Genomic DNA, 18,401 nt, shown 5'->3' on the forward strand with positions numbered 1-18,401 from the left:
GAACACTCCTACCCGGCTACACCGCCGCCTCGCCTCGCATCTTACTCTCTCGCACCCTCGCGCACCCACGCAACCCTAATAAACCCCTCCCTCCCTCGCGCCGCCGCCGTCTCCATCCCCACTTCCAGATCCCCGCCTCCGACCCCGACGGCCCCACGTCGCCTCCCCCCGCGCGCGTTGCCGGCGATCTACAGGTAACCCCGGCACCCATCGCTCTGTCTCATCGGGACAGTGGTTTCAGAGGTTTTTTTGGGGGGGGGGGGGGTGTTTCTCTGTGGATTTAATCGATCTGTTGAGTAGGAAACCTTTTTGCTCGATGGATTTGTCGTCGCTGTTACCTTATCCTTATTTCGCCGTTTTGTTTTGTTGGTGCGGTGCAGGAGTAGATCGCCGCCACAGAACCCTCGCTGCGACCATGGCGACCTTCGCGAAACCCGAGAACGCCCTGAAGAGAGCTGAAGGTGAGTCGATGGGACTTGCTCGATTTCATCTGCACCGATGCTGATTCTTGTTGTTGTGGTAGTGCTGCAGGCGTGTAGGATTCCGTTAGGCACTTATTACGAATTAGATGATACTTTGACGTGTTTGATGTATTGCTATCTTTCTCTGATTCGTGATGAAATATTTGTTGCTGATGAAGCAAGTTGTTTGGAACATTGGCTACATTGGGGCCGTTCCATCAGATAGGTCAGACTCAAGTAGTGCCTACAAACAAATGTAACTCAGACTCAGCTACTGTCTCATTTTGGTGGTGGTACACTGGTAGTGGGCCTCATTGGTCATTTAAATATCGACGACGCACTGTAGGTCGTGTAATCGTGTACTCCCTCCGTCCCAATTTATTTGCACCTCTAGGATGAGGGGAGGCACTTAAGGAAGCTGTGAAATTACCAAACTGCCCCTAAAAAAGGGCCTGACATCTATCAGGCGACGGAGCCTCCAGCTAGAGGCGGTGGAGATTTTATTTTTTTATTTTTATTTTTTGCCTCTAACTGTGTGGATGAGATTGCTCCAACTGTTTGCATTTTTTATGTTCATGTCTGCAAGCACCGCAGCCACCGCAGTTTACCGGTCTAGCAGTGTCATGGAGCCCGTTATTGTGGGATTTTTTTTGAACTGCAGACATGCAAATAAAATGGGACAGAGGGAGTAATACACTAAACCGAGCCATGTTAGATTTAAGACTTTCAGTGGATGTTGAGGTGACCAATGACTGTTATGCTTTTCTTCTCATCCATGTTTGAATTAGTAGCCTTCTCATTGTGGACCAATAAGTTTACAAAAGGAAAATAGAAACTCCAAGATTTGTTGACCTCAGTTTCATTATATCTAAGCTGTTTTAGGTATTTTGTATGGTTCTTGACGGTTGCAAATTTCTAGACATGATAATCCACTCATTTTGGTGTAGAAGATGTGCCTGTATACTAATAGCTACCTCGGCTTTATTTCAGAGTTGATTCATGTTGGGCAAAAGCAGGCGGCACTGCAGGCTTTACATGATCTCATTACCTCGAAAAGGTACAGGTCATGGCAAAAGCCTCTCGAGAAGATCATGATGAAGTATGTAGAGATATGTGTTGACCTGAGGAAAGGCAGATTTGCGAAAGATGGCCTTATTCAGTATAGAATTGTCTGCCAGCAAGTAAATGTGTCTTCCTTGGAAGATGTCATCAAGCATTTTATGCAGCTTTCCAATGAGAAAGCTGAACAAGCTAAGAGCCAGGCAGAAGCTCTGGAAGATGCTCTGGATGTTGAAGATCTGGAGGCAGATAAGCGTCCTGAGGACCTGATGCTCAGTTTTGTTAGTGGGGAGAAAGGAAAGGACCGATCGGACAAAGAAGTTGTTACTCCATGGTTCAAGTTCCTCTGGGAGACATACCGGACGGTGCTTGAGATACTAAGGAACAATTCAAAGCTTGAAGCCTTGTATGCTGTAAGCTGTTATCTTATGAGTATTTCATTATTTATTTGTCCTTCTGTTGTAATACATGATTTTCCCTTGATAATGGTCTAGCACGTTTAGATGAGTCGGTTAAGAGACCTTAAGGAGTGGAATATCTCTAAAGAGGTACCTTTGTTTCTTTTGGGTTTCATCTCTAGCCTACCCCAACTTGCTTGGGGCAAAAGGCTATGTTGTTTTTGTTGTTGTAGACCACGTTTACATCTGCGAAGATTATAGTCCCTCTAGTTTCTTTGATGATGAATTCTCTACACTTTTCTCTCCCTTGTTCTACTACCACCCTATTCAGATGTATCCAGCCATGGCACTGGTTTTTATCTGAGTTCGACCTTTCTCCTGTCATGTTACATAGACACTGTTATCTTCTAGAGTCATTAGCTAATCTATTATGTGATATATTCTGGTTTTCGTTTAGAACTGCTAACTGGATCATGTACCTACCAATTACCCGTATTGATATTGACTTTATTCCCTGTACAATTTGTTCCCAGCTAATGCTTTTGTTACTGATTATCTTCCTTGCATGCAGATGACTGCTCATAGGGCTTTTCAGTTTTGTAAGCAGTATAAGAGAACAACTGAATTCCGTAGGTTGTGTGAGATTATCAGAAACCATCTTGCCAATCTCAACAAGTATCGTGATCAAAGAGATCGTCCTGATCTGACTGCACCTGAAAGCTTACAACTGTATCTTGATACACGGGTCGAACAACTTAAAGTTGCGACAGAGCTTTCCCTTTGGCAGGTTTGTTCCAGATTTTACCTACTTTTCTTCCTTGCACCAACATAAATGTTACTTTAACTGAATTGTCACTGCACCTACATCTTGCAGGAAGCCTTCCGATCAGTGGAGGATATCCATGGTTTGATGAGTATGGTCAAGAAAATGCCAAAACCTTCTGTTTTGGTTGTATATTATGCCAAGTTAACTGAAATTTTTTGGATATCTGATAGCCACCTTTATCATGCATATGCATGGCTCAAGCTTTTCAACTTGCAAAAGAGCTACAATAAGAACTTGTCTCAGAAGGACCTACAATTAATAGCATCTTCTGTCTTACTCGCTGCGCTATCTGTGGCACCTTATGACCAGAAGTATGGTGCATCTCATCTTGAGACTGAAAATGAGAAGGAACGTAACTTGAGGATGGTCAATCTTGTCAATTTTTCACTTGATTCCAAGCGTGAAAATCGAGAATTGGTTTGTCCTCCAAACTGCTTGTGTATTAAAGAATGTGTTTAGTACCTTTTTCTACCCTTACGTGTCTCCTTTTCCTTTTGCAGCCTTCAAGAGCATCTCTTCTATCAGAGTTGGTATGTGCTGAATGATTTTTTGGGAAATGTTATTATTACTAAAGTTGTACTTTTTGATGTTCTATTTGTCATCATATGCGTTACCTTTTATTTTATTGAGTTGTTTGAATTCAGCATCTTCTAAGTGTCTCTTGTATGGGCCTATAATATTGTGTTTTATCACTCTAGGCTGTCTTGCTCCAGGAATATTTTTCATGCAGTTAATATTGTAATACTTTAGTGATGGATGAGGTCACAAGGGATATACAAGGTGAAATCCCTTGGTGTATACTCTTTGCTGATGATGTGGTGCTAGTTGACGAGAGTAAGGCAGGGGTTAATAGGAAGTTGGAGCTGTGGAGACGCACGTTAGAGTCGAAAGGGTTCAGACTCAGTAGGACCAAGACCGAGTATATGATGTGCGATTTCAGCGCGACTAGGCATGAGGGGGGAGACGTTAGTCTAGATGGGCAAGTGGTGGTCCAGAAGGATACTTTTCGGTATTTAGGATCGGTGCTACAAAAGGATGGCGACATTGATGAAGATGTTAGGCATAGAATTTCAGCTGGCTGGTTGAAATGGCGGCAAGCTTCTGGCATCCTTTGTGACAAGAGGGTGCCACAAAAGCTAAAAGGCAAATTCTATAGGACAGCAATTCGTCCGGCGATGTTATACGGTGCTGAATGTTGGCCTACAAAAAGGCGACATGTCCAGCAACTGAGTGTAGCAGAGATGCGGATGTTGCGGTGGTTTTGCGGGCACACAAGGAGGGATGGAGTCCGGAACGAAGTTATTCGGGATAGGGTCGGGGTGGCACCAATTGAGGAGAAATTTACCCAGCATCGGCCGAGATGGTTTGGACATGTCCAACGAAGGCCTCCTGAGGCGCTGGTGCGTAATGGGGTTCTTGAGCGGGTCGATAATGTAAAGAGGGGTAGAGGTAGACCTAAACTGACGTGGGATGAGTCGGTTGAGCGAGACCTTAAGGATTGGAATATTTCTAAAGAGATAGCTTTGGATAGGAGCGCTTGGAGACTAGCTATCAATGTGCCTGAACCTTGAACTTATTTCTTTCGGGTTTCATCTCTAGCCTACCCCAACTTGCTTGGGAAAAAAAGCTATGTTGTTGTTGTTGTTGTATTTAATATTGTAATAATAATAATAACTTTAAGGGGGGCAACTGTGCTGTTAATTCTATGTTATAATTGAACGGCTTATTGTGGCAATTCGCATTTACCCTCTTGATGTTATAAATAGCTATCAATATCACTATTTTGACTTCTTGTAGGTGTCAAAAGGGGTGCTTTCATGTGCTTCACAAGAAGTGCGAGATCTGTACAACCTTTTGGAACATGAGTTTCTACCTCTGGACCTTGCATCGAAGGTGCAGCCACTTCTTTCAAAGATTACAAAGATTGGAGGGAAGCTTTCATCAGCTTCTTCCGTTCCAGAGGTTAAGTTATCTCAGTACATTTCTGCATTGGAGAAGCTGACAACACTGAGAGTGCTGCAACAGGTCCTAATTGTTGTTCTGCTATATATATTTGTATATGTACCTTGGTAATAATTGCTATATGCTGCAATGATGTTCTAAACATTCCACTTTTACCTTTCCAGGTGTCGCAGATTTTCCAGTCCATGAAAATCGATATGCTCTCAAGAATGATCCCGTTCTTTGATTTTTCTGTTGTGGAGAAGATTTCTGTTGATGCTGTGAAACGCAATTTTGTTGCAATAAAAGTTAATCATTTATCAGGAGCTGTTCATTTTGGTACTGTGGTAAGCTATCCTGATTCTGCACAACAACACTTTTGGTGTGTTTTCCACTGACTATATGTTCAGCTTTGTCTCGTGATTGTATGTGTTCTGTGGATGGCCTTAATACCTTTTATATGGGACATAAGATGTGCTAGATATAGTCTTCCATTCTTTCCATACTCTTTGGTGTTTATCTGCTAGGAATATTGTTCTTGGTGAATGTCTGGTTTGTTTATCGGTATGCAGCACCACGTGTTTCAAGGTTTAGCACAGTGGGTTCACATTGTCACAATGTTTGCTCACTAATCTTATTGCATTTGCTGTGTGATGAACAACTTCTAAAAACGCACCTGTGATTTTCTATAATTCAATCATTTAATTCTGATTATACAGATGCTAATAACCCACAATGTGCATTGTGAGCATGTGCTCCACTGCGGTATCCTTCTCTTTCGTAATGGGAATTACATCTAAGGACAATCTCAATGCGCGTCATGGGAGTGTCATGAGCATTAAATTTGCTGACATGGTAGAGTTATTATGAAGAGAGAGGAGGGATGTGAGAGTAGCGTCATCACCATGATACTCCTCCCGCTCAGTTACCTAGTTGGTCTTGGTAACTGTGCGATGACACTCCCCATTGAGACTGGCCTAATAAAATTCCTCAAATTGTTTCTGAAGATGGCAGTGACATCTGGAATATCTCAGCTCACTGGTTTACACATGTGCTTGATTGAGTTTACTTGGGTTGTGTGTTGTTGAATGCAGATCTTCATGTAAAGATTGAACACTTTCTTTCTTTTGCACTAAATTTTGTTTGTATTTGTAGGATATCGAATCTGATGGATTAAGTGAACACCTCAGCATTCTGGCTGATTCTTTAAATAAGGCAAGGAATCAAATTCGTCCACCAGTTAAAAAGCCATCTAAACTCGGTGAAAGTCTCAGTAATTTAGCTGGAATAGTGGAGAATGAGCACAGGAGGCTTCTTGCAAGAAAATCCATCATTGAGAAGCGTAAAGAAGACCTTGAACGCCAAATATTGGAGAAGGTAAATTATTTGATTACTCCAAATGCTTGTTAGTTATTGCCTGTTTTATTTAGTTTTTTTGTTTACGGTCGCTCTCCTTTTCCAGGAAAAAGAGGAGGAATCAAAGAGAGTCAGTATGCAGATAAAAACTGCAAATGATGAAAGGATTAGACTCCTCCAAGAACAAAAACAGAGGGAGCAGGAGAGGATTCGTAGAGAAATAGAGGAAAAAAATAAAGCAGAAGCAAGAAAGTTACTAGAAGACTTGACAAAGAAAGCAGGGAAAAAGCATGTTGTTGTTGAAGGGGTAAGAAACAATTATTGCCTTCTTACAACTGCTTGCTATCTGGAAGGCTAGATCAGGTTTTGATATTGATTTTAGTGGAGGACAAGATGACCAGTAGGTGATAAGATGGCCTTGTCATCATTTATTTGCCCATATGTGCTATCCCTCACCTTTACTGATACTGAGGCAATATTGACATCACTACTAGAATCTCTCGGAACTAGTGTTACTTAGAACTCAAATTATTGTACTATCTTTGAACTTTAACCAACTTAATATTCCAATGTAGGAGCTTACCAAGGAGGCCATCATGGAATTGGCATTGAGTGAACAGTTGAAGGAGCGTCAGGGAATGGAGAAAAAACTGCAGAAGCTTGCAAAAACAATGGATTATCTGGAAAGAGCGAAAAGGCAGGAAGAGGCACCATTGATCGAGCAAGCTTTCCAAAAACGCCTTGAGGAAGAGAAGATCCTTCACGAGCAAGAGCAGCTGGTCAGTTCTCTTCTATTTGCTTGTTTATATGCAGTGCAGATAACTGTCGGTACTCACTTTTGTCTTCTATTTCTGCTTGCAGCGGGAGATTGAACTCAGCAAACAACACCATGCGGGTGACTTGCAAGAGAAAAATAGACTTTCTCGAATGTTGGAACACAAGGTTTGTATATTCCTCTTTGTTAGGCATTGTAGCTTAAAATGCTTCTATGTTGTATATAGATATTTAACTTGTAATGCTGTTTTGATTCAAAACCATCTGCTCTAATTCTGAATGATTTGTTGCCATATACTCCATTTTCTTTGATAGTCCTATTCCAAAATTGAATTATTCTCTTTTGATAGTCAAGTTGACATCTTGGGAATAGTAGAAATGACTGTTTGATTTCACCGAGTAACTTTTCTAGAAAAAGGATAGGTGTATGTATAGATGACATTGAAATCGAGGAGTCAAAATGATAAGCAAAATCCTTCTTGGTCATTGCACCATAGGACTATCAAAAGAGAATGAGGGAGAAGTAGCGTTAATGTCCATTTGCTTGTTATTGTTATTGATAGAATGTCTTAGTGGCTCAGGGTCGAATGCTGCTGTGTGTAACTTATATGATTTACATTTACAGAACTTGTTCTTCAAATTTGAGATGTTTTTGCGTCTTTTACCTAACAAGCTGTCGATATTCTACTACCTTATCCCTTCCCTGTCTCTTCCTGATTTTTTGTTTTATTGTTGCAGAATGCTTTCCAGGAAAGAATCGTGCAGCGTCGTGAAGCTGAGTTTGGGCGTCTGAAGAAAGAGAGAGACGAACGGATCAGCCAGTTAATATCATCAAGAAAGCGTGAAAGGGAGACAGTTAGGAAATTGATGTATTATCTGAACCTGGAGGAACAGAGGATTGAAAGGCAACGTGAGGAGGAGGAAGCTAGGAAACGTGAAGGTATGTCCATTCTGTACTGATTGCATTTAGCATTCTACATTGTACTTGTTGGGGTGCAACACTACTTACTCCTTCAGTACCTTTTAGAAGTGAATGTTTGACCTCTCAGTTCTTGTTTCTTTTATCCCGCACTGTTGTAGTTAAAATGACTGCAGTGCACTATTGAGTAGGAGTGATCATAATGATGCCAAATTGACTCGCACAATTTTCCTTGTTCAGTTTGAACAGAACTGTTGAAGCTAAATCACTGTTTCATAGTTTTTTCACCTAAAATTTGCCTGTAGGAATTAACATTCATTATTGTTTTAGTTTTGCATGCTTTGTTTTAACTGAGCAATTGTTTGAATAAAAATTCTCATAATTTTCTTGAATAACTGGCTAACTGAGTTAGAGATTCGTGTTCAAACTGAAATAATTGGTTTCTGATACCTATTGAAGAAATAGCGCAACCCAATTGCTACATACTATTGTGTAAACTGAATGTGGTTCAATTGTTGCTCTAATGTATTCTTTGGTCAATTGGAACATGATATGAGTCCTATTTCATCCGCACTGATTATATTTTCTTACTCTAATGTAGAGGAAGAAAAGAGGAAGAGAGAAGAGGCTGAGAGGAAAGCTAAGCTTGATGCTATTGCAGAAAAACAGCGACAGAGAGAGAGAGAGTTAGAAGAAAAGGAAAAGGCGCGGAAGGAACAGCTCTTAAGAAGATCTGAGGCTACACGTGTTACTGAGGCTGCCCCTGTTGCACAGCCACCTCGCGAGGCAGCAGCCCCTGCTGTACCCGTAGCTGCCGCCGCCATCGCTCCAGCTTCTGGCAAATATGTTCCCAAGTTTAAACGTGGCAGCGATAGCAGCAGCAGCAGCAGCAGCAGTGCTGGTGGCAGCCAGAGACCAGCTGATGTGCGTACACGAGATGAGGACCGTTGGGGTCCCCGTGAAGAGCGCGCTCGCCCTGATGTGCGTCCGCTCCGCCAAGATGGCCCTCCTGCACAACAAGACGCACCCCCAGCTCGCCCGGATGGCCCTCCTCCAGCTACTGACCGTTGGCGTGGATCAAGATTTTCCTCCAGCTCTTCATCCTCTTCATCCACCTGGGGGAGGCCACGGAACTGATGCTCCCTGCTGGAGATTTTTGCCATCCGTCACTTCGGTGCACAAATGTCTGCTAGAGATCTAAAGGAACATGGTTACTTGAATTTGTTTTTATTGCGCTGACTGTACCTAAAATTTTGGAGCTAGTCTGTTAGGGCTATGGCACCTTTCCAAGTCCATGTTTGACGTTCCAAGTTGCAGCACTCCAAGCATATTCTGTCGTTATTTGTTAGTAATACTTGAACCTTTGTTTTTGTTGGTGCACACCTTTGTCCGGCCCTAGCTAAATGCAATCACTGTTTTCCTGCTGCCTTGGGGAATGCCATTGTTCTCTTTTGTGTTTGTGTATAATGTTTTGCTGAGATCGGCCGTTGGGATTCTGAGCAAAGCTGTAGTACCAACGTGTTTGACAGTCTCCGGAATTGTAAAATGTTGTTTGTCCATAAAAATTGTCCAGTTGAATGGTTGGACCTAGCACTTCTTTTAGGGCTATGGTACCTAGTCATGTCTCTTACGCTTCAATTCCATGTGGCAGTAGTCCTTACTCCTACATACTCAAAGAAGAGATTATTGCGGAGCAAGACTAGCACGAATATGTTAAAAAGGAAAAGAGACCAGGTTTTGTAAAGGCTTTGGGCTGTAGGCTTGGCCCTCTGTTGACACAAAATCCGACCCAAATTAATAGGCCTTAACGCAAAGCCGGCCCGCTCCAATTGCCGGGAACACGAAAGTGGACCTCGGCTCTCAAAGTGACAGCTTCAATCAGAACCTTTGTTTTGTTTTTTTGAAAGATCAATCAGTACCTTTGTTGTGGCTCTGGTGGAGTGAGCGAAACAAAATGCAGTCAGTCCCTGCAAAAGAACCCTCGAGGAAGGTACAGCGCAAAATCCTAATGGGATGGGGCTTTGTGATACGGGATAATTTCCTAGATGTGATTTGTGCAGGCAGGGGAAAATTGGATCATTCAATTGACCCTTTGCAGACAGAGCCTGTCTCTACTCTCTGCGGTGTCGCGGCAGCAATCGATCTCGGAATGGGAAATATAATGGTGGAAACGGATGCCTTGGCAGCTTGATCGGCAACATCTCCTTGTCTGTAAATTGAAGGATCTGCCTGTTTCATGTCAGATGCTTTGCGGGATGGTTTCCCAATTCCCATGGGCATCGGCAATCTCTTGTACTAACTGTAATCCCAATTCCCATGCCTTGACAGCTTTGGGATTGTAGTTGTAATCACAATCTCTTGTACTAACTATAAACTCTGCTTCCTCTCTTAAATGCATGCTCCTGTCTAGTTTTTTCAAAAAAAAAAAAAAAATCAAAGGGCACGCGTCCATCTGTCGAGCAAACAAAGAAAGACAATGTGCAAGGCCCTAATGCAACTACATACAAACAGTCAGCTGAAATCGATGTAAGGCACTGATCTTTGCTTTATCATTCGAACTATTCTGCATGAATGTGACATAGCTCCTGGCATGCAGGACAAGAAAACAGATTGGACATTTACAGTCACATGCCAAAAAATGGCCACCAAGCACTTGACACTGCTTGAATGGTTACTATCAGAAACAACAGATGGGATCCCCAGCAGGGACAGAACAGTGTTAATCCCTCTACAGATTCTACACCAATATAGTATCAGAAACACCAAAAGGGATGCCCGGGACAGAACTACAAATATTCCCAATCCACTAACTCTCTACACTGCATCAACAGCTGTTTCAGGACAGACTTCCTGCCAGTGTCACAGACACGCCCAAGGCGCAGACACAGCTTTAGGTTGCAAAGTTCTCAGATTAACTCCAACTGACAGCCTCCTACCGGCACGCAGCGGACAATATCCACACACCAGCTAAGGATTTGAATCACCCGGTCCTTAACCTCCTCATCATCAGCACAGAACCTATATATATTAAAATCACATTCATCATCATAATTGCAATTTATTTAATACATTTTACTGTTGCAATCTATAAGCTCACCTTCCAGCAATACTGTTTGTGCTGCTACAGCATCCAGCCTCTAGCATGACGTTGAGATCAACACTTGAACTGTCAAGATCAATAGATCTATCGACAACAGCATTTGCATGAAAAAGCAAGCTCGTGGGTTGTTCATCCCATTCCGTGAAAACCTTGCAGACAGCCTGAAGTTCAATTTAAACCACTGTTTAATTGAATTGCCATATATCGTAGTTCATAAGAACAAAACACCATACTTAGCGTCATATCAAAATCAAATAACATTTGAGCACGAATCAAAAGTTCAGCTCATAAATGCTAGAGTCTACTATGTACAATGAAGATGAAGTCCCTACTGTGTGGTCATACTGATTCTATCCTGGCTTATGAGACCTAATTTAACAATAAGGAATAGAAACTATTCATGTGAATGTAAGGCTGACTACCTGGGCTGCAGCTGTGCTTTTGGTAATAATAGAAAAGCTAGAAGCTCTTCTTGAATTCTCCCCTTCATCCGAATGGTGATACCAGACAAATATAAAAGCATCAGAGTAATATAAACAATAAAAACATCTTTATGCATATAATCTTGGTATGCATGTACCTGCGTAGACATGAGGGCTTAAGATTTTTTCATCCACATTTAATCCGAAACAACCCAACTCCTAAATTATTACATTTAATCCATCAGAAAAGGGAACAGGCAAGAGGTGTTGGACAGGAACCAAATGCTTATGGAGGAACACAAGTAAGAAATACCGTGGGAAGCTTTCTTAGACAATTAGTCAAGCTTTCATTCTTGTCAGAGATTTGAACCTGGTACAAATATGAGCATATCATTTAGTAATTGAACACAATAATTGAGAAGAAAAGCACAGTGGGAAAAATGAAAACATGAGATTCAATAATATCATGACTGAACATCCACCTTATCATTATTGAACAAAGCATTGCACTCCACCACGAATTCAACATTTACTTGTTCCCAAGGAACTTGATTTGTTCCCTAGAATGCAAAAACCTTGTATTTCAGCAGAACATTCATATCAAGAAACCTAGCAACCACACAGAAGAAGTCATTCCATACCTGAAAACAGTGACTTCCATCTGTTCTAACAGAACATTAACCTGAATTTTGTTACTCAGATTCCAACTAGTGTCTTCGACATAATACATTTTCTCAAAGATCAATGTCTGATGATTCTTCTTTGCAATGCTTATGTTTGAGCTTTTCCACCCATTGACCTGAAAAAAATGATATAAAATCAACTCGCCGAACAAAAACTAACAGAACAGAAATACAGTAGAGCGCTGGTATTTACCATATCATCAAGAGTCATTGTAGGATCATTGATAGCAACAACTTGTACATCAATGCTCTGCAGTCCCATTGCGACAAGAATCCTACCAACTTTGGAAAATCCTAGTCATCATGTAACAGATTGAATCAGTAGAGTTTTAGCCTCTGTAGTTATTTTATAGAGAAATTTTTAGACGCAGCATACCATTTACTCCAATTCTGATCCTTGTATAATCGTCCATATTTTGACCAGAATCCCCCATCTCTGTTTGGATAGAAACTGGCGGCAGACTACCCACAGGATTAACCTTAACAATAACATTGCTAACTGATTTCAACGAAATCTTGCCATCTGCAAGTTGGTTTCAGACATCAAGAAACCATAATTTAAGAAAAAAATTCCCAAGAACCAGAAAAGAAGAAAGAGACGGGAAGAAAGAGGAGCCGTGGAGATGGAACAAGACTCAAATCGCGGAATCACATATGCGTGCAAGAACTCGCACAAGAGCAAGAACGTACAAGAACAAGAACCAAGAGAAGTGACCTTTTGCAGATGGTACACGAATCAGTAGATATATCCAAAGGTGAGCTTTGCCATCATCCTCAATGGCGACGACGTCGCCTGACCAGGAACCGCAGTTCTTGCTCTCCAGCTTGGCCTGGTCGCCGATGCGGAAGGCGCGAGTTGAGAATGGCCTCGCTGTCTTGAACTGGACCGTGCTCCAAAACGGCTCTGCCTGCTCCACGAGCTCGACTCTCCCTTGATAAGATTTCCCGCGGACGAAGACGTTCATGACCTTATCCTCCATGCTGGTCGGGAACCATCCGGCGAAGCACACAGAGGCGGAGGAGGACGACGACGACGAAGAGGAGAAGGAGGAGGAAGGGCGCTCCATTGTTCTGTCTTTCTGTTCGTATTGCTGGAATGAAAATTCAGGTAACTGCCGTTTGAAGTCGGCGGCTTATATAGAACGGTGGACGACTACGCAAGCTGTGATCGGACGGACGAGGGGCGCTACCTGCCGTTACCCTTCAACGGCCGAGATGCACCGGGGCAGGACGCACCCGGGCGCGGCCATGGAGGCCGCTGGCGTCGCGGCGAAGGGGCTTGGCGTGCTCTCCGCCGCCGCCTCCGACTCCAGAGGCTCTCGGGCGACGGATCGCCCAAGGCTGCGGCTCCGCGCGCTTCAGGTTGCCGTCCGCGCGGCACCGGCACCGCGCCAGCCCGCCGGCCTCGTTCGCCAGGCGCCCTCCCCCAGGGGCACATCGATATCAGCGGGCGGGCGAGAGATGGACGCCGTGGATCCAGTGCCGACCGCTCGAACTGAGCAGCCGGAGACGGGAGTGAAGCAGGGCCAGGGAGCGGGAGGAGCGCTAGCGGCAGTGGCGGATGATGGGAGACAAGTTGAAAAAATAGAGATATTGATTTATGTAAATATTTAATGGTGATTTGAGATTTTTGCTACATTGATTTAAGTATAATTAGTTGCTGTTACGGGGGACTGGAGCCCCCCAGCCCCCTCTGTAGCCTTGAGAAACACTGAGGAGGAGATAAAAAGTGAGGGGGCTTTGGTGGTCGGACGAGAGGTTTATACGAAATGGGAACGAAAATGAGCGATTCCAGATCGAAATTGGCGTTCCTGGGTCGAGGAACAACACCTTCAACTATGTTTCTCGTCACTATGGTGTTCCCCGAACTACGCTGCGTTTATAATAACCAGCTTAGCTTATAAGTGAAAATAAGCGATAATTATATTTAAAACTTCGCTTATTTTCAATTTGTTCGCTTCTACAGTAAACCACTTTAGAGATTTAAACTATAATAAGCGATAAGCGAATGTTCGTACCGAGTAATGTTAAAAAATGGTATTAAATGGTCATGGAGGGCACTGTGTGTGCTGTAGAACCGATACAAACGCTAAGAATACTAACTGGAGGCGGACGAATACCCTTTTATTTAATAATGCACGGCCATGTCGACCACCCACACTTGACCGGACATGGTCATGTAGTAGAACTTACTGTGGTGGTACGCAATGTCCAGCTGGGCCCTGAGGTGTTCGTCGGCTAGTAAATACGGTGGCCATTATTGGCTATCTAGACTCGTGGCTCCGCTAACGGGAGGCGGCATCCTCACCACGGGGCGGGGGCCGGCGGCTGCCCGCCACGACCGGCACTGCGGCACACGGCGCGGAAGCATACGCCACACGCGGGCGGGGAAATGGGGAATTCGCTCCAAGCCCAACAACCAGCGAAGGAAGTAAGGAACGGCCCATCCGGCCCGCGGCCTGCAGGCGCGGTCACGCTCCGCGGCACTACGGCAGGCACCAGCACCACCGGCCCTCCGTCTCCTCCCCGTCCACCTCGTCGGCGGCTCTGCCAGAAAACCCAAACCCAAACCCACATCACCTCACCGCCGGAGCCCCGCCGGAGCCGGTCGCCTCGCCTTCCCGCGCGCCGTGCCGACTAGCTCCGCAGGTTAGAGAACCGGCAGGCTACCCTAACCCTAGCATCCTCGGCTCGGCTCTAGAAGAGCACTGGGGGCGTGAGAGAGGGGGTCACCAGCCCTCGTGACCTCCTTCCGCTTCTACCTCGCCCCCGAAGCTTGCTAAAATGGGGATCTAGGGAAATCCCAGCTCACTCCTCTCGTAAGCACCCCACATCCCACTCCAGCATCCATTTCCTATTTCTGTCGTGCGATTTCGAGTTCCATGTATAACCATTTTTGGAAAAAATTAGATATGTACCATTAAAAGATCCCAAAGTTAGATACTCCCTCCGTTTCAAATTATAAGTCATTCTAAGAATCTTGGAGAGTCAAAGTTTTTCAAGTTTGACCAAATTTATATTGCAAGATAATAATATTTATGATACCAATTAAGTATCATTAGATTCTTTGTCAGCTATATTTTTATAGTGTACCTATTTGATGTCATAAGTCTTTATATTTCTCTCTATAATTTTGGTCAAACTTTGAGATGGTTTGACTCTCCAAGATTCTTGGAATGACTTATAATTTGGAACGGAGGGAGTATATATCATTTTGACTCACATGTCATTGACTCATGTGAGCCCCACGTCAGTGAAATAACGATGGTATATATCTAACTTTGGGATCTTTTAATGATACAGATCCAAATTTTTGGGAGCTAAATCTAATTAGTAGTCTGAGCGAAGATTCACTACTTGTTCAGTTAAACAGAATTTTATGAGCTCTGAAGGCTTAGAGCCTTAGAGGCTCCACAGTGTTGAACATAATTGATTCGTTGCTGTCCATAGAAAGTTAACTTGAAGTCTTGAACACAAAGTGAACTGCATGAGTCTAATATGCTGGTTTTTTCTGATGCTTGATTAACTAAATTGAGCCGCACTATCTATTTTTCGCCGTTTTTATTGTGTGTGTACTCACCAGTCCATGTCATCAATGATAGCGCAAGTTGGGCGGAGATGGTAGCGGCGGGCGGAGGTGCCGGCTGCTCGTCGCCATCAGTAACAAGGGCAAGAAAGCTTAAAGTCGCTGTTATCCATCCAGATCTAGGAATCGGTAAGCCACCCCTCTCTCTTGTCTCTTATTCGATTTTTGCTTATCCTTGTTTCCTCCTCTCACTATCCAGTTTGAGTCTAGGATCTCGCAGTAGCTAGAATTATTATGTAGATCCGGCCACGTTCCAGGAAAAAAAAGCTTTGAATGTTACTGCAATAGAGCAAACCTGGTTTAAAGATACTGATGAGTCTCAATTCTGCGTAAGCTCAGGTTGTGTCCCTGTGGTGACAGAAAATTGGGTTTTGCTTCGTATCTACTAATTGATACTTCTAGTGAAGTGGCCATGCCATTTGATTAGCTTGCCGCAGGGAGCAACTTTGGAGTGTGGGCAGCAGACAGTTGAAAAGTTACAGAACAATTTCAGTAAACATCTTGCAGCAGTGGTTGCGATATGATCAGACTACAACCACACTTGCATCATATTCTCAACCTTTTTTTTTTGTGAAGGTGGCGCTGAGAGATTGATTGTTGATGTGGCTTCTCAGCTTGCTGCCCATGGATACGATGTTCATGTTTTCACATCACACCATGATAAGAACCGTTGCTTTGAGGAGACCGTTTCTGGTAAGCCTCTGCACTTCACCCACTTTGCTGATACCCTATTCCTGTAATTTTATCTTATATTTCCATTAGCTTCCTGTTTTCCTTGTGTTTTACCCATTGGGGAGTTCATGATCTGGATTCTGGTGTACAAGGCTGAAGTCATTCCCTTGTGAACAAAATCCTGACAAATATTACAGCATTATGTGTATGGCTATGGTAAAATGTAGCTTAAGCAATATAATCTTCATATAGTTTCCCTCTGGTTGTTTTCCAGGCCCTTTTCTGGTTACTGTATATGGAGATTTCTTGCCTCGCCATGTATTTTACCGCTTTCATGCTGTCTGCGCTTATCTTCGCTGCATTTTTGTTGCGCTCTGTGTGCTACTCTGGTGGCCCTCATTTGATGTCATATTGGTTGACCAAGTTTCTGTTGTGATTCCACTGCTCAAACTGAAGGCATCAACCAAGGTATCAATCTCTTGTCCGGAATGCTCAGTGCTTTCTAATTTCTTCTATCATGTTAACACGTTATTTGTTGCATCTCCAGATAGTTTTTTATTGTCATTTCCCAGATCTTTTGCTTGCACAACATACTACCATGCTTCAGAGGTTATACCGCAAGCCAATTGACATGATTGAGGAGGCCACTACTGGTATAGTCTTACGCATCTAGAGCTGCTTTATTTTTTCCTTTCCCTTTGTTTAATTATACATCTTGACATCCAGCGGTTTTCTAATTGTAGTGGTTATTCTACTTATATCAGGTATGGCAAATTTAATTTTGGTCAACAGCAAATTCACTGCGGCAACCTTTGCGAGGACCTTTCGTGGCTTACATGCTAGAGGAATTGAGCCTCGTGTTCTATATCCAGTTGTATCTGCTGAGCAATTTCATGAACCTCATTCTTATAAGTAACTTCATGCTTGTATATCTCTTTATAACTGACTTAGGTTTCACTTATTCATTTTTTCGCTTACCTAAGCAGATGTTCACAACTGCATCATGTTCAGGTGTAGCTAAAATAAACTACCATCTTTTGTACAGGTTGAATTTCCTATCAATCAACCGTTTTGAGAGGAAAAAGAATCTTGATCTAGCCATTTCAGCATTTGCGTTGCTCCGTTCTGTTGCTTCTAAACTACCTGGTGATGCTTTGCAAGATGCAACTTTAACAGTAGCAGGTACTTTCTGTGTGTATATATTCCTTCCCTTTTATGCAGGCTTAATATTACCACGTCTTGGGTTAACAATGCCAGATTATTAACTATACTGATTTCTTACCATGCCTCATTTTTAGGTGGCTATGATAAGCGTCTCAAGGAAAATGTTGATTACCTTGAGGAGCTCAAAAGATTGGCAGTGACTGAAGGGGTGTCTGGACAGGTTAAATTTGTAACGTCGTGCTCAACATCAGAAAGAAATGAGCTTCTCTCCAACTGCCTTTGTGTTTTGTACACTCCAAAGGTAAGTTTCTTGCTGTGCTAGGACTTGGATCAAGCTAAGAGATTCCTTTTTTTAAAAAAAAAAACTTGCCTGTGTCTGATACTTATCCAGGATGAGCATTTTGGCATTGTCCCTCTTGAAGCCATGGCAGCCCATAAACCAGTAATTACATGCAACAGTGGTGGCCCAGTGGAAACCGTTGTGAATGAAGTTACAGGGTTTCTGTGTGATCCATCCCCCACAGAATTCTCAAAAGCCATGCTGAAACTTGTGAATGATCATGATCTTGCGATCAGGATGGGTAAACAAGCACGGGACCATGTGGTGCAAAAATTCTCCACGAAGACATTTGGTGGCCTCCTCAACAGCTATGTCCTGAATGTCTACCACGAGAGGATGGAGTGATCGAATATGGAAACAGTTTGAACAATACAACACAGTTTTTTTTTTCATTTTTACAACTCATCTGACTTTGATGTACTCACATGATGCTAATGCCCTTTGGCGGTCGAGTGATTTGCTGATCGCTGATCTGTTTATCGTGTTTAATTAATGATGAATCAAATTCGACTAAATCCATCCTGTTCTGCACCTCTAGAGTCTGGAAGGGAGCTGTAGGCCTGGAGCTTGTTATATTTCTTCCCCAAAGAAAGTAATTTGGTACACAATTTGTTGAAACAACAAAGATTTGACTGGTCAAATCTAAACTGTCAAGATCAGCTCACATCTGTAGGTTGTGATACGCCAACGGTGATGTTTG

The 18,401-nt window shown here is 43.1% G+C and overlaps 3 protein-coding genes across 5 annotated transcripts; 2 read left to right on the plus strand and 1 right to left on the minus strand.

Moving 5' to 3' along the window:
- On the plus strand, positions 1–9,175 carry LOC120706157 (eukaryotic translation initiation factor 3 subunit A-like). Its single transcript, XM_039990735.1, has 14 exons — positions 1–194; positions 381–461; positions 1,452–1,933; positions 2,490–2,705; positions 2,793–3,161; positions 3,245–3,274; positions 4,542–4,769; positions 4,871–5,032; positions 5,841–6,062; positions 6,148–6,348; positions 6,617–6,820; positions 6,903–6,983; positions 7,554–7,755; positions 8,336–9,175. Exons 2-14 carry the CDS (start codon positions 416–418, stop codon positions 8,869–8,871), a joined length of 2,979 nt encoding a protein of 992 aa, XP_039846669.1. The 5' UTR covers positions 1–194; positions 381–415; the 3' UTR covers positions 8,872–9,175.
- Positions 9,176–10,257: 1,082 nt separating this feature from the next.
- On the minus strand, positions 10,258–13,497 carry LOC120706158. Its single transcript, XM_039990736.1, has 10 exons — positions 12,655–13,497; positions 12,316–12,462; positions 12,133–12,233; positions 11,898–12,055; positions 11,739–11,816; positions 11,570–11,626; positions 11,415–11,475; positions 11,257–11,318; positions 10,832–10,995; positions 10,258–10,752 (listed from the first exon to the last, which is right to left on the minus strand). Exons 1-5 carry the CDS (start codon positions 13,004–13,006, stop codon positions 11,786–11,788), a joined length of 789 nt encoding a protein of 262 aa, XP_039846670.1. The 5' UTR covers positions 13,007–13,497; the 3' UTR covers positions 10,258–10,752; positions 10,832–10,995; positions 11,257–11,318; positions 11,415–11,475; positions 11,570–11,626; positions 11,739–11,785.
- A 901-nt stretch (positions 13,498–14,398) lies between these two features.
- Positions 14,399–18,220, plus strand: LOC120706159 (alpha-1,3/1,6-mannosyltransferase ALG2-like). Of its 3 annotated transcripts, none has more exons than XR_005688212.1 (9): positions 14,399–14,758; positions 15,542–15,654; positions 16,102–16,218; positions 16,472–16,665; positions 16,745–16,850; positions 16,962–17,123; positions 17,243–17,379; positions 17,496–17,662; positions 17,753–18,220. XR_005688212.1 is itself a non-coding variant. In XM_039990738.1 (9 exons), exons 2-9 carry the CDS (start codon positions 15,558–15,560, stop codon positions 18,044–18,046), a joined length of 1,260 nt encoding a protein of 419 aa, XP_039846672.1. In that variant the 5' UTR covers positions 14,401–14,758; positions 15,523–15,557; the 3' UTR covers positions 18,047–18,220. The 3 variants fall into 3 exon arrangements, 2 of the variants coding, with proteins under 2 accessions (XP_039846672.1, XP_039846671.1); XM_039990738.1 differs by having other exon boundaries at positions 14,401–14,758; positions 15,523–15,654; positions 16,962–17,109; XM_039990737.1 differs by having other exon boundaries at positions 14,401–14,758; positions 16,962–17,109.
- The last annotated feature ends 181 nt before the right edge of the window (positions 18,221–18,401 follow it).

Source organism: Panicum virgatum, chromosome 5K (assembly GCF_016808335.1).
Source record: "Panicum virgatum strain AP13 chromosome 5K, P.virgatum_v5, whole genome shotgun sequence".
Lineage (NCBI taxonomy): Eukaryota > Viridiplantae > Streptophyta > Magnoliopsida > Poales > Poaceae > Panicum > Panicum virgatum.